General features: G+C 50.8%; 1 protein-coding gene across 1 annotated transcript; it reads left to right on the top strand.

Annotated features, from left to right (window-relative positions):
- The first annotated feature begins 1599 nt into the window (after nucleotides 1-1599).
- Nucleotides 1600-13381, top strand: MED30 (mediator complex subunit 30). Its single transcript, XM_063924478.1, has 4 exons — nucleotides 1600-1915; nucleotides 5819-5977; nucleotides 10057-10167; nucleotides 13173-13381. Exons 1-4 carry the CDS (start codon nucleotides 1715-1717, stop codon nucleotides 13266-13268), a joined length of 567 nt encoding a protein of 188 aa, XP_063780548.1. The 5' UTR covers nucleotides 1600-1714; the 3' UTR covers nucleotides 13269-13381.
- The last annotated feature ends 1193 nt before the right edge of the window (nucleotides 13382-14574 follow it).

Raw genomic sequence — 14574 nt, 5'->3', positions numbered from 1 at the left:
GACATTATCACGTAATTTCCTAAATAAGCCATCCATTCCGGTGTCGACTCCCTAGAGAGTGACATCACCATTACAGGCAATTGCTCCGCCTCCTCACCAACATCGTCCTCCTACCTGTCGACACACACGTACCGACACACAGCACACACACAGGGAATGCTCTGATAGAGGACAGGACCCACTAGCCCTTTGGAGAGACAGAGGGAGAGTTTGCCAGCACACACCAAAAACGCTATAATTATATAGGGACAACCTTATATAAGTGTTTTCCCTTATAGCATCTTAATATATATATAAGCATATCGCCAAATTAGTGCCCCCCCTCTCTGTTTTAACCCTGTTTCTGTAGTGCAGTGCAGGGGAGAGCCTGGGAGCCTTCCCTCCAGCCTTTCTGTGAGGGAAAATGGCGCTGTGTGCTGAGGAGATAGGCCCCGCCCCTTTTTCGGCGGCCTCGTCTCCCGCTCTTAACGGATTCTGGCAGGGGTTAAATATCTCCATATAGCCTCCGGAGGCTATATGTGAGGTATTTTTAGCCAAAATAGGTATTCATTTGCCTCCCAGGGCGCCCCCCTCCCAGCGCCCTGCACCCTCAGTGACTGCCGTGTGAAGTGTGCTGAGAGGAAAATGGCGCACAGCTGCAGTGCTGTGCGCTACCTTTAGAAGACTGAGGAGTCTTCTGCCGCCGATTCTGGACCTCTTCTTACTTCAGCATCTGCAAGGGGGCCGGCGGCAAGGCTCCGGTGACCATCCAGGCTGTACCTGTGATCGTCCCTCTGGAGCTGATGTCCAGTAGCCAAGAAGCCAATCCATCCTGCACGCAGGTGAGTTCACTTCTTCTCCCCTAAGTCCCTCGTTGCAGTGATCCTGTTGCCAGCAGGACTCACTGTAAAATAAAAAACCTAAGCTAAACTTTCCTAAGCAGCTCTTTAGGAGAGCCACCTAGATTGCACCCTTCTCGGCCGGGCACAAAAATCTAACTGGCTTGGAGGAGGGTCATAGGGGGAGGAGCCAGTGCACACCACCTGATCCTAAAGCTTTGCTTTTTTGTGCCCTGTCTCCTGCGGAGCCGCTATTCCCCATGGTCCTTTCAGGAACCCCAGCATCCACTAGGACGATAGAGAAATTTGAATACTATAGAATTATACAGAGCAGGTGATTAGTTGCCATGGGCAACTTCTCCACTAGCTCACTTCTCCACACTTTTCACTGCTTCATGAATAGACCCCTCTATATAATCCATATATAGACACTTTTCATTATGTTTCTTTGTAAAAAATAAAATAAAAAGAATATTACCCTGAGAGGTAATGATTATATATTGGGTGTGATTACTACCAATGTCCAGGTTTGTTTGGTTATGATATATGTTCTTGCTTGTTCCTGTCTTTCTTTCCCGTGCCATAAATACACTAGGCCAGCCCAACCTAGCAAGGTCAAAACCCGCCCCATCTTGGGGGAGGCAATGAAGCCGTACGTGCCATCTTGAGGTCAGACTCCACGCCGCCACCTTGTGGGACGACGACGACACGTAACCGCCATCTTGAGAAGGTCAGAAAGTCCGCCGTCCTTTTGGGGGAAGTACCGAGCGCGTAGCTGCCATCTTCAGAAGGTCGGATAGAAGAAGAACGCCGCCATCTTGGTGACGCGTAAGGCGTCGGACGCAGCCGCCATGTTGGGAAGGTCGCAGATTGCTTTTTGATCGAACCATTGAGCTATGTCTACACCGCCCCTGTCAGGAGCTGGAGCGGCAGCTGCGGTCCCCGGGCCCGGGGGCTACCCCGGCCCCCCTCCCCAGGCCGCTGCCGCCGCCACCCGGGAGGTGAACACCGCGTCCCTGTGCCGGATCGGACAGGAGACTGTGCAGGACATCGTGTTCCGGACCATGGAGATCTTCCAGCTGCTCCGCAACATGCAGGTGTGCAGTGCATGGCCAGTGCTGGGGTATATGGGCATAGGGGCCCCTGCCAACCTGCATGCATGGGATACAGGGTAGGGATGGCCACTGGGGACCGATGGTTGCCATCCAGCGATGACCCTGCTCCCATGGAAATGGGTTTCCCATTCGATATTGGCACTGCCACCATCATGCGCTGGTTTCCAGCGTCTCACCCAATGGGTTCATTCCGTACGTACAGCTGGAGATACCCCGCGGAGGCAGTGTCTGCAGCCCAGCCCTATTGCGCGTATGCGGAAGTGGCTGGTTTCATGGCAATGGCCGCCACCATTCAATGGCCATGGGGCAAAGTGGTATCTGTGATATCGTTATGTATCTAGGGGTCCGGCCGCTTCTGGCATGCCTGACTTAGGCTGGGTACACACTGCGCAGTTATAGCCCTCGACCCACCATCGCGAGCTGTCGATTTTGTTAAGCATATACAGCGATCGGCCGTCCTAGGTATGTTGGGCAAGATGTCACAAGTGGGCGCCCAGCTGTGACGTCAATCCCTGCAGGCAGTATACGGGCGATCGCGTGTGCACACAGCCAGACCTGCTGATAAATATCTACATTAGCTGTGCTGCAGAGCCAACATGATGTCTGTGAAGCTATCACTGTGTACCCTGCGTTACTAACGCTTCTGCTCGGCTGCTTTCTTCTAACGTCATGGCGCTGTGAGTGCCGCACTTTTGGTCAACATCGTGGCGGAGCCAGGAGCTTGGATGTAAAGGCCAGGCTGGGGTAATTTGTGGAGAGCTTTTGCCTGGCGTCCAGCAGCCGCAGACTCTTCAGCACTCCCAAGTTGTAGGTGGGTGGCTGAGTTGGGCATTGCTCCTCCTTCAACCTGTGCCCCTGGCGACTGCTGTCCTGGCCAACCGGTAGTTCCTGCCTTCCTGTGACAATCGCCAAATTACACACACGTAATATGGACAATATTTGTGTTGGTGACATGTTACGTGTTCAGTGTAGTGATGCCTGTTTTGGAGCTGATTGCGCTCAGTGAGCTGTAGGTCACTGGTCTCAGTCACGCGCTCTATGCTCTTTATTAGTAGTGGTCTAGGAACGTCCACTGCAGTAGGATTCAGGGCGGGATGTAACAACATACATCGCCGCCCATCGCAGCGATGTTGAGCGCATGTGTACTAACATATGCGATCAATATCGCAGTGCGGTGACGGAGGCCCCCCGCGATACCTGTGCGGGAGGGTCTCCGTCACCGCCCTGGGCTCTTCACCTGCTCCCCTGTCGGGAAGCAGGCAGCAGGCTGTCCCCGGCGCCTCCACCTCCCCCCTGCAGCCGGAAGGACCTCCGGCTACGTTGCTAGGGGGAGGAGGAGATTACCTTCTGGGTCCAGGCATTCTGGAGGAAGGTATGCCGGAGCGGATGGGCGTCTGCGGTGGGTTGCGGCTGCCGGCGAAAAAAAGGCCATAGACTATCGCCGTCCAGAGATGACGATACCCTCATGGGTGAAAACGCGGCGGTCGTGTGATAGTACATGCGAAAATGCGATAAAACCCCCGAAAACGGGGGTTTTATCGCATTTTCCCTTTAGTACATCAGTATGATATGCCGGCTCTGGGGATCCCGGCAGACAGAAGACCGATGCCGGGATCCCGAAGGTTGCAATGCCGACGGGTGAGTTTGGGCTGTTCTTCTCTACCTCCTAACCCTTCCTTCCTGCAGCATAACCCTAACCTCCTCCTATAGTGCCTAACCTGGGGGGGGGGGCGGCTAAAGTAAACCCTCAGTCTAACCAGGCGTTATACTTACATAGGTCTGAATGCCGACGTCGGCCTCCTGACTATTTCGGGCTGCCGGCAAATTAAACGCATCCCCTGCAGTATATTGTGGTCAAGTGGCAAGTGCTAATATTACCTCTTTGCTGAAAGATTTGTTCTATATCCCCCCCCACCTACCCAACTGGCAGATGCCTAAATGGGGTGTTTATTTGCCGATCACTTCTAGAGCAACATAAGGCCAGAAGGTTTCATAGGGTGAACTTGAGGGACCTTTCCCTTCTATAATTGATTAGCTGCGTATGGGAGACAGCGCACTGTGATTTATCCTTGGTCCATATCAAATTCACTTTTATTATGTGTTATCAGTTTATGTCACAGACATTAAACCTTAATGATTTAATAGCAGTCTTATCCTTTGCAGGACCTCTATGGTATAATTTCACCTCATAATGGAAGTAGGATGTGTTAGCGACCTATTAAAACAGCCCTCATATCACAGGACCCCCTCATGGTAACAGTGCTCTGTGGTAACCAGATAAAACCATTTTATGTAGTAGTGTGCTGTTCATACATTCATTATTTATTACCAATTATTTATATAGCGCACATATTCCACAGCGCTTTACAGAGAATATTTGGCCATTCACATCAGTCCCTGCCCAGTGGAGCTCACAATCTATATTCCCTACCACGTGTACACGCACATGTTAGGGTTAATTTTTGTTGGGAGCCAGTTAACCTACCAGTATATTTGTGGATTGTGTGAGGAAACCGGAGTACCCGGAGGAAACCCATGCAAGTACGGGGAGACTATACAAACTCCACACAGTTAGGGCCATTGTGGGAATCGAACCCATGATCTCAGTGATATGAGGCAGTAAAGCTACCCATAGGAACCAGCCTTAAAAACAGTTATAGTATATTGTCCATTTATACAGTAATTTATAGCTGAAAATCATCATTTTGGAATGTACCTCTGCAATGGCGTGTCACAGTAGTATGGCTAGTTTAGTTCTTATCCTTATTTGTCAACTTCTGTAGGTGTGTTAATTCATCCGACGTTTACTGTTCTATGAAAGAGTCAGATCACATGTCGCACTGGGTATAAGGCGGCTGGTTTGTGGGACGGGTGACGGAATTGTCCCTATGTACTGAAGGTACCATGAGAATTGGATATATGTTTACGCATTTTGGAGATATTTCTGAGTTGAAAGTAAAGCAAAAAAGAGCGAGTAACGTTGCAACTTGGTAAAACCGTGCTGCACTGCAGGTGTGACAGGTATAATATATGTAGAGTGATTTACATTTGAGATGGACGTGTCCAAACTCAATTCTAAATTGCAGTGTAAAAATAAAAGCTGGCCAGCATTTGTGGGCTACATGCAAAAGCAGCCAGTATTTACCCTGCATGCAAAATGCAGAAGAATAAATTACTTTGCACCACTTGCACCTTCATCTTTGCGGCGTACCACTGTGTCCCTTCCAGTTTCGAGACTGAAATATTCCTTGGGGCTTTTTCCACCAATGTTGCACTGTTATTCCAGCACCTATTGTCTAACTTGTTTTATTCCATGTAACGCAGACGATGGCTTCCCTTTCTGGTGATAGGGTAGGCTGCATTCTCGTGTATAGTGGTCCAGGTAATTCCGACCAGGCAACACGTACATTGACATGTCAGATTCTGCAGTAGGGTTAGTGGAAGAAATAATGCAGAATCCAGGAGTCAGGGTCCTCTTCCAGTCTGCAGGATCTGTGTAAGGAGCCAGGGAAGATGTGTACCCATTCAATAGCTAAGAGCCTATGTGGGAATTCAGTTGCCGGAGAATTGTTCACTCGGCCAAATCTGTACGGCGCCTGTCACACTTTACGTCAGCTGGATCTTGCACAAACGTGTTCGCTATCCCATAGGGTAGCAAGCAATTTTGTGCAAATCGGCTGGGCGAAGTGTGCGAGTTGAGGTGCCATTGCCGGCGTTTAAACACCACAGCAATTCACAATCTTCACCGGCAATTGAATTCCCACTAAATCTAGGCACCAGCAGGTGGATATAAGCACATGGCTTCTGCTGTATTATCATTATTAAGATCCTCGATTGTTACATTAATGTTTTAATATCTATGTCCATGTACTGTCTATCCTATAGCTACCAAACGGTGTCACGTATCACACGGGGACTTACCAGGACCGGTTAGGGAAACTGCAGGAGCATCTGCGGCAACTCTCAATTCTGTTCCGTAAGCTGCGCTTGGTGTTTGACAAATGCAATGAGAACTGCGCTGGACTGGACCCTGTGCCCATAGAGGTGGGTGCAAGATTTCTTATAGGATGTTCTGTGCTAGTCGCTGATGTGTAAGACGTCATAGATCTGGTAGTGGTCAGGTCATGGTGGTTCTAAAGCACAGGTCAGGGACCGCTCCCTAAGAGGGTGTGAATGGAGAGTAATTGAGCTGCGAGGGCGGCTGGTGGTGTTATGGGTGATGGTAAGTACTGTGCATTGGAGAATATAGGGAACTAGTGTAGGCATTTGCAGAATGGTGCGGAGAGGGAGCAGGCTCGCTGCGGCACTTACCAGTATTATGGTGGATAAGAGGAGTAGTGCAGAGGTGACACCCAGGCAGGGGAGACAGACAGCAGAGGTAACACCCGGTCAGCGTCAGGAGAGACAGAGAGAGCAGAGGTGACACCCGGGCAGCGGGCTGGGGAGACAGACAGAGCAGAGGTGACAGCCAGGCAGCGGGCTGGGGATACAGAGCAGAGGTGACACCCAGGCAGCGGGCTGGGGAGACGGACAGAGCAGAGGTGACACCCGGGCAGCGGGCTGGGAAGGGAGACAGAGGTGACACCCGGGCAGCGGCCTGGGAAGATAGAGCAGAGGTGACACCCGGGCAGCGGGCTGGGGAGACGGACAGAGCAGAGGTGACACCCGGGCAGCGGGCTGGGGAGGGAGGCAGAGCAGAGGTGACACCCAGGCAGCATGCTGGGGAGACAGAGCAGAGGTGACACCCGGGCAGCGGGCTGGGGAGGGAGGCAGAGCAGAGGTGACACCCGGGCAGCGGGCTGGGGAGACGGACAGAGCAGAGGTGACACCCGGGCAGCGGGCTGGGAAGGGAGACAGAGGTGACACCCGGGCAGCGGCCTGGGAAGATAGAGCAGAGGTGACACCCGGGCAGCGGCCTGGGGAGACGGACAGAGCAGAGGTGACACCCGGGCAGCGGGCTGGGGAGGGAGGCAGAGCAGAGGTGACACCCAGGCAGCATGCTAGGGAGACAGAGCAGAGGTGACACCCGGGCAGCGGGCTGGGGAGGGTGGCAGAGCAGAGGTGACACCTAGGCAGCATGCTGGGGAGACAGAGCAGAGGTGACACCCGGGCAGCGGGCTGGGAAGGAAGGCAATGCAGAGGTGAAACCCGGGCAGCGGGCTGGGGAGGGAGGCAGAGCAGAGGTGACACCCTGGCAGCAGGCTGGGGAGACGGACAGAGCAGAGGTGACACCCGGGTAGCGGCCTGGGCAGGGAGACAGAGCAGAGGTGACACCCGGGCAGCGGGCTGGGGAGACAGAGCAGAGGTGACACCCGGGCAGCGGGCTGGGGAGACAGAGCAGAGGTGACACCCGGGCAGTGGGCTGGAGAGACAGAGCAGAGGTGACACCCGGGCAGCGGGCTGAGGAGGGAGACAGAGCAGAGGTGACACCCGGGCAGCGGCCTGGGGAGGGAGACAGAGCAGAGGTGACACCCGGGCAGCGGGCTGGGGAGACGGACAGAGCAGAGGTGACACCTGGGCAGCGGGCTGGGGAGACGGACAGAGCAGAGGTGACACCCGGGCAGCGGGCTGGGGAGACAGAGAGAGAGGACTTTGTGGTGGTGACGCCAGGTGGACAGATCTGGATTACCCCAGCTTTGGACATGTTGTCCGTACGTATTGTTAGGACATCCATGTGGCTATAGCAGGTGGTCACACTTCCGCATCGCAATTGCTTCCCGGAAGGATGTTATCGCGATTTGATTGACAGTGGTGGCCATCGGGGAAGCGGGGTTGACACAGCGTTGCGGGGACCGGTCAATGGAGGCGTATCTGGACCACTTTCGGCACAGCTGCGTGATGTCACACTCTGCCGCAGCGACCCGAAAAATGGTGTCGTTCTGCACGCATAAGCAGCCTAGCTGGGTATGCAGGGGGTCAACCCTAATTCCTGACTCGGTGATCACATCGCTGTCTGCCGATTAGCGTGCCGGGCTGCCCCAAGCATGCAGTTTAATCAGCAGATTTTGCTTTTTAGCAGATCTGCAACTGATACTGAATAGGGTTCTCCCTTGTCCACTATCACTCGCTGGGTTGTGCTCCTTGTCTAAACAAACTCCTCTCTGATTGCTTCACATCATCACTAATCTAGGGCCTTATTTACTCTCTGCACATGTTACATCTGCCCCACCTGCAGTGCACATGGGCCCTCATTCCGAGTTGTTCGCTCTGTATTTTTTTCTCGCAACGTAGCGATTAGTCGCTAATGCGCATGCGCAATGTCCGCAGTGCAACTGCGCCAAGTAAATTTGCTATGCAGTTAGGTATTTTACTCACGGTATTACGAGGTTCTTTCATCGTTCTGGTGATCGGAGTGTGATTGACAGGAAGTGGGTGTTTCTGGGCGGAAACTGGCAGTTTTATGGGTGTGTGCGAAAAAACGCTACCGTTTCTGGGAAAAACGCGGGAGTGGCTGGAGAAACGGGGGAGTGTCTGGGCGAACGCTGGGTGTGTTTGTGACGTCAAACCAGGAACGACAAGCACTGAACTGATCGCAGATGCCGAGTAAGTCTGGAGCTACTCAGAAACTGCTAAGAAGTGTCTATTCGCAATTTTGCTAATCTTTCGTTCGCAATTTTGATAAGATAAGATTCACTCCCAGTAGGCGGCGGCTTAGCGTGTGCAAAGCTGCTAAAAGCAGCTAGCGAGCGAACAACTCTGAATGAGGGCCATGGTTTTGTCCATTAGTGTGCTTCTTTGGTTTGCTAACAAATCTGAATAACCCCCCAAGTACACTGACTCTAAGGTGGGGGAGCGGTATAGCTGGTGTGTCCAGGCTCGCACTGAAATGACCCCCAAATCTGCAAACAGTACACTGCAGCCACAAACGTAAACTATACAAACGTAATGCTGCTATAAAGTGTGTCCAGATGAGGCCAAAATGCTCTATAAATCAGATAAATTTATATATAAACTTGAAAAATAATGTGTATTGTTCATTTTATATCATTTACAAAATACCTGTGGTTGTTTCCATACCCCTTGCTTCTTAATAAACCGCTGGACACAAGACTATGGGGAAAACCTTTGCCCTGTTTGCTGAGAGTTCTGCATACAGAGCTCTGGGCAGCTATAGAGTAAAGCTGGGTACACACTGTAAGATATAATGGTGGTCATTCCGAGTTGTTCGCTCGCTAGCAGTTTTTAGCAGCCGTGCGTTTTTCCTGGCACGCCTGCGTTTTTCCTGGCACGCCTGCGTTTTTTCAAACACTCCCTGAAAACGGTCAGCTGACACCCAGAAACGCCCTCTTCCTGTCAATCACTCTGCGGCCAGCAGTGCGACTGAAAAGCTTTGCAAGACCTTGTGTGAAACTACAGCCTTCGTTGTAATAGTACGACGCGCGTGCGCATTGCGCCGCATGCGCAGAAGTGCCGTTTTTTTTGCCTGATCGCTGCACAGCGAATGAAAGCAGCTAGCGATCAACTCGGAATGACCCCCATTGTTCCGACACTGATTGGAACGATATATGTCGTAGTCATCGCATTGTTTGTACGCACGATTGCACATGCACTGTGGCCGTTCATCATATCCTACTGTTTGATGTGCTGCACGTCAGATGCAGTGAATGACGGTATGCTGTAACGACACATTGCGCCATTGTACACCAGGTCATGCAGTGCGTATGGCGCGCACAACGTATCATGACATTCCATCACGCCATTGGCTGGGTGTAGCTTGTACCCAGCTGCAGTTTGGAAACCTCTACTGCTATTGTTCTATATTGGAGAAAGAACTCTTGTTGAACCTTTCTTTTATTTCCCGATAACTTATATACTGAACTCATTAGTTCTGTTACGTTCATTTCCGTTCCCTAATGTTCATCTATTCTGTATGAAATCAATGCTTATGGCAAGACACAATTATACTGTCAGGGCAGTGAAGGAACGTACAATGTGCATTTGTGCTTAAATGATGTTCTTACATTAAATAATTTTTTGCACAATGACCTCCTGCTTAGCCTTCCGCAGCTTACTGACACTGTGCGCTATTTGCAAGTCTCTTGTCAGAGGTGTTCCAATATCTGCCCATTACCCAGCAGGTACATTATTCACCTGCATTTTTCTTTGTGGCGATTCATTTTCAGCAACTAATTCCATATATTGAGGAGGATTATTGGAAAAACGATGACCGCGGCCAAGCCAGCCAGCTCCGGTATCCCAGTGAGGAGAGGAGGGAAATTCTGGAAGTAAATAAGGTATGCTGTGTGAGACAGCGCATGAGGCTTGAGGAAATGTCAGGCTGGGATATTAAACCTTGTATGTGCTGTTGTGTTCTGCGAACACAGAATTTACTGGGCGTTTCGTCAGTTATATGTTTAAAGATTTTTCTTTCCATGTTTATATGTTAGGAACATGGATTACTCAATGATACAAGGGTTTCTTTAATACAGTTTTTTTGTTTGTTTGTTTGTTTTAAACCATTATACTTATAGAATAACTCCACCAACATGGTGACCATACTCTTTCTGCATCAGTATTACATCCCTCCCCTGTCCTGTGTGGGGTGTATGGTTTATTTCACTAACTAACACAGTTTGAGACATTCTACTTGCCTCTATTCTGTCACATGTAGCCCTGTCACATCACTCATCTCCTGATATACTCTGTGCTGCTGGGGACCCTGCTCCTCCCACTATATAACTCTCAGTCTGTGACTTCCTGCTGCCTCCATTCCCCTCCTCACATCATGTCACTGCCCCTGTCACATGCAGTCCTGTCCTCGCACATCACTCATATCCTCGTATACTCTGTGCTGCTGGGGGATCCTGCTCCTCCCACTATATAACTCTGTGTGTGGCTTCCTGCTGACTCCATTTCCCTCCTCACATCATGTCACTGCCCCTGTCACATGCAGACTTGTCCTCACTAACACATCACTCATCTCCTGATATACTCTGTGCTGCTGGGGATCCTGCTCCTCCCACTATATAACTCTCAGTCTGTGGCTTCCTGCTGCCTCCATTCCCCTCCTCACATCATGTCACTGCCCCTGGCACATGCAGCCCTGTCCTCACACATCACTCATCTCCTGATATACTCTGTGCTGCTGGGGGATCCTGCTCCTCCCACTATATAACTCTCAGTCTGTGGCTTCCTGCTGCCTCCATTCCCCTCCTCACATCATGTCACTGCCCCTGTCACATGCAGACCTGTCCTCACACATCACTCATCTCCTGATATACTCTGTGCTGCTGGGGGATCCTGCTCCTCCCACTATATAACTCTCAGTCTGTGGCTTCCTGCTGCCTTCATTCCCCTCCTCACATCATGTCACTGCCCCTGTCACATGCAGACCTGTCCTCACACATCACTCATCTCCTGATATACTCTGTGCTGCTGGGGGATCCTGCTCCTCCCACTATATAACTCTCAGTCTGTGGCTTCCTGCTGCCTCCATTCCTCTCCTCACATCATGTCACTGCCCCTGGCACATGCAGCCCTGTCCTCACACATCACTCATCTCCTGATATACTCTGTGCTGCTGGGGGATCCTGCTCCTCCCACTATATAACTCTCAGTCTGTGGCTTCCTGCTGCCTCCATTCCCCTCCTCACATCATGTCACTGCCCCTGTCACATGCAGCCCTGTCCTCACTGACACATCACTCATCTCCTGATATACTCTGTGCTGCTGGGGGACCCTGCTCCTCCCACTATATAACTCTCAGTCTGTGGCTTCCTGCTGCCTCCATTCCTCTCCTCACATCACGTCACTGCCCCTGTCACATGCAGCCCTGTCCTCACTGACACATCCCTCATCTCCTTATATACTCTGTGCTGCTGGGGGATCCTGCTCCTCCCACTATATAACTCTCAGTCTGTGGCTTCCTGCTGCCTCCATTCCCCTCCTCACATCATGTCACTGCCCCTGGCACATGCAGCCCTGTCCTCACACATCACTCATCTCCTGATATACTCTGTGCTGCTGGGGGATCCTGCTCCTCCCACTATATAACTCTCAGTCTGTGGCTTCCTGCTGCCTCCATTCCCCTCCTCACATCATGTCACTGCCCCTGTCACATGCAGACCTGTCCTCACACATCACTCATCTCCTGATATACTCTGTGCTGCTGGGAGATCCTGCTCCTTCCACTATATAACTCTGTCTGTGGCTTCCTGCTGCCTCCATTCCCCTCCTCACATCATGTCACTGCCGCTGTCACATGCAGCCCTGTCCTCACTGACACATCACTCATCTCCTGATATACTCTGTGCTGCTGGGGGATCCTGCTCCTCCCACTTTATAACTCTCAGCCTGTGGCTTCCTGCTGTCTCCATTCCCCTCCTCACATCATGTCACTGCCCCTGTCACATGCAGCCCTGTCTTGTGCTGCTGTGCATATAGGCTTCTTTTCACAACAATCCACAGATCCTGTGGATCCCTCTCCGTTACAGGTCCCTTGCACACTTGCAGGCGGTGTCAGGAACTCTAAACTCAATTCATTGCCAGGAGAGCTGTGTACTGCAGAGCTGTCCCGGCATGAAGACGATGCTGCATACTGGGCAAAGATCCCACTGCTAAGTATGGAAAGATATATATATATATATATATATATATATATACACATATATATATATATACAATTGTGATCATTAGTACACTGATGCATAGAGATATACATTTTGTTCCCTGCCTCATTCTCAATATGTTATAAAACTACCACAATCTATATGATGATCTCCTAAACTCTGTACCGTCTGCAACATTCATGTTCCCACTGCTGCGAGGGACAGGACTGACACTAGCAGCAGGGGGCGAGGGAGGGGGTGGCAGGACGGAGCAGGAAGGCAGTGCGGACAAGAAGGGATGGGGCAGAACAGAGTGAGTGGAGGCAAGACAGGACTGACCATATGCAGGGCCCTTTACTGGTGACTATATACATTTCTGTGTTTGTCTCTTAATAATGCAGGTGATTAACGGAGTAGCCCTGAGTTTCCCAAACTCCGCCACTACAGTCCAGGTTTTACGGATATCCATGCTTAAGTCCAGACGGTTAAATCAAATTGACTGAGGTACTAATTAAGTCACACATGCTCAAACATGGATATCCTTAAAACCTGGACTGTAATGTCAGAGTTTGTGGAACGCTCGAGTAGCATGACGGTAATCACTGAGCTGTGTGTTGGAGGCCTCTGTGTTACAACTGCCAGATAGATTTGCTGTAATGGCTTCCACGTTGCGTGTTCTTATCTTCTTACAGAAACTGAAACAGAAGAATCAGCAGCTGAAACAAATTATGGATCAGTTACGGAATCTTATCTGGGATATTAACGCCATGCTGGCGATGAGGAACTGACGTCGCAGCGTTGACATTTTATTATTATTTTTTGTAATATTATTTTATTTTATTTTTGTATCATAATCGAAATTTCTAAATGTAGTTCTGTTATTAAATATTGTGTTTTTATACATATTGTGGAAACAAGAATTGATAGTGAAACAATTGTTGATCTGGAGAGTAAATGTGCCTGTACGGAGAAAGTGCGTTGTGGTGGTTTTGTTGCGTCTCTCGAGATACAGGAGCGGACAAGTCTGTGGGGCCAATTCAGACCTGCAGGCAGAAGCACTCGCTGGGTGGGCCGGCGGCATTGGGCCGCCGTTTTGGGGGCGCGGTCCGGGCAACGCAGGCGTGACTGGACAGAGCGGGGGGGGGGGGGGGGCAGCGGCTGCATGACGCCACACAGCCGCTGCTATCCGGAGAGCGACGGGTAGCACCTGCGTGCTGGTAGGTAGCTACTCTTCAGGTACAAAAGCGCTTTTGTACGTGTGCGGCGGGGGGAGGGCCAGACATGCTGGGCATCCCCCCACATGTCAGGGTGGCTGACTTTGCACAGCTACGATCAGGTCTGAATTAGGCCCTGTGAACGGAAAACCGTGAGTTTCGGCCATTTTCTCTCTAAATCTCCAAGAACACAAAAGCATAACGCGTTTATTCCCTTCTCCTTAGAGTAGCGAGTGCTATAATCTGTATCCTTTATATACAATATCGATCCGCCACTGTCTTCCCCAGTACTTCCGTGCGCGTGTCAACACAGCCAATGTCCCACATAACTATGTGAAGTAGTTTTGCTTTTTGCATGGTATCCAAAATATGGAGACATTGAGCCGGATGTAATGACGCCCAAGTTCGGAGACCGTGCGGGATGACGGCTGAACTCGCCCATTTTTTTTAAAGGGGCAGTCGGGCGTCATTACATCCAGACCATTTTCTCTGAGTAAACCGCAGTAGCAAAGTGCAGAGAAATGCGTCGGTAGTATCATCGCTGGATGTTGCCGATTACTTTTACCCTTCGTGGCTTATCAGCTATGTGGATGTGGTGTTCACTGTACGATTTATTTGCTGATCACCGAGGGGGGCACTTTCTCTCATTTTATTGGGCACAATTTTGATGCAACACATTTCTCCGACTACATCCCATGCATATCCCTGGCCGACCCTAGTAACACACCACCGGTATTTTTGTGGCTGATATGACAACCAGTGGCTGAGATTGTAGCGTTACCTTGTCATACAGGAGGAGAGAACTTTGGAGCCCAGCGTGTATGCAGACTGCTAGGTGATCCATCCAGGACTGGCCTCTATCTATCAGTAGTTACATGGA

This window comes from Pseudophryne corroboree, chromosome 5 (genome assembly GCF_028390025.1).
Source record: "Pseudophryne corroboree isolate aPseCor3 chromosome 5, aPseCor3.hap2, whole genome shotgun sequence".
In the NCBI taxonomy this organism is placed as follows: domain Eukaryota; kingdom Metazoa; phylum Chordata; class Amphibia; order Anura; family Myobatrachidae; genus Pseudophryne; species Pseudophryne corroboree.
This window is presented reverse-complemented; position numbering and strand designations above follow the sequence as displayed.

Excerpts from the sequence above, each read along its gene's own strand:
- MED30 (XM_063924478.1), top strand. The coding sequence starts at position 1,715 with ATGTCTACACCGCCCCTGTCAGGAGCTGGAGCGGCAGCTGCGGTCCCC. Across the intron at positions 1,916-5,818 it reads AGCTGCTCCGCAACATGCAG|CTACCAAACGGTGTCACGTA; the intron begins GTGTGCAGTGCA and ends TCTATCCTATAG. Across the intron at positions 5,978-10,056 it reads TGGACCCTGTGCCCATAGAG|CAACTAATTCCATATATTGA; the intron begins GTGGGTGCAAGA and ends ATTCATTTTCAG.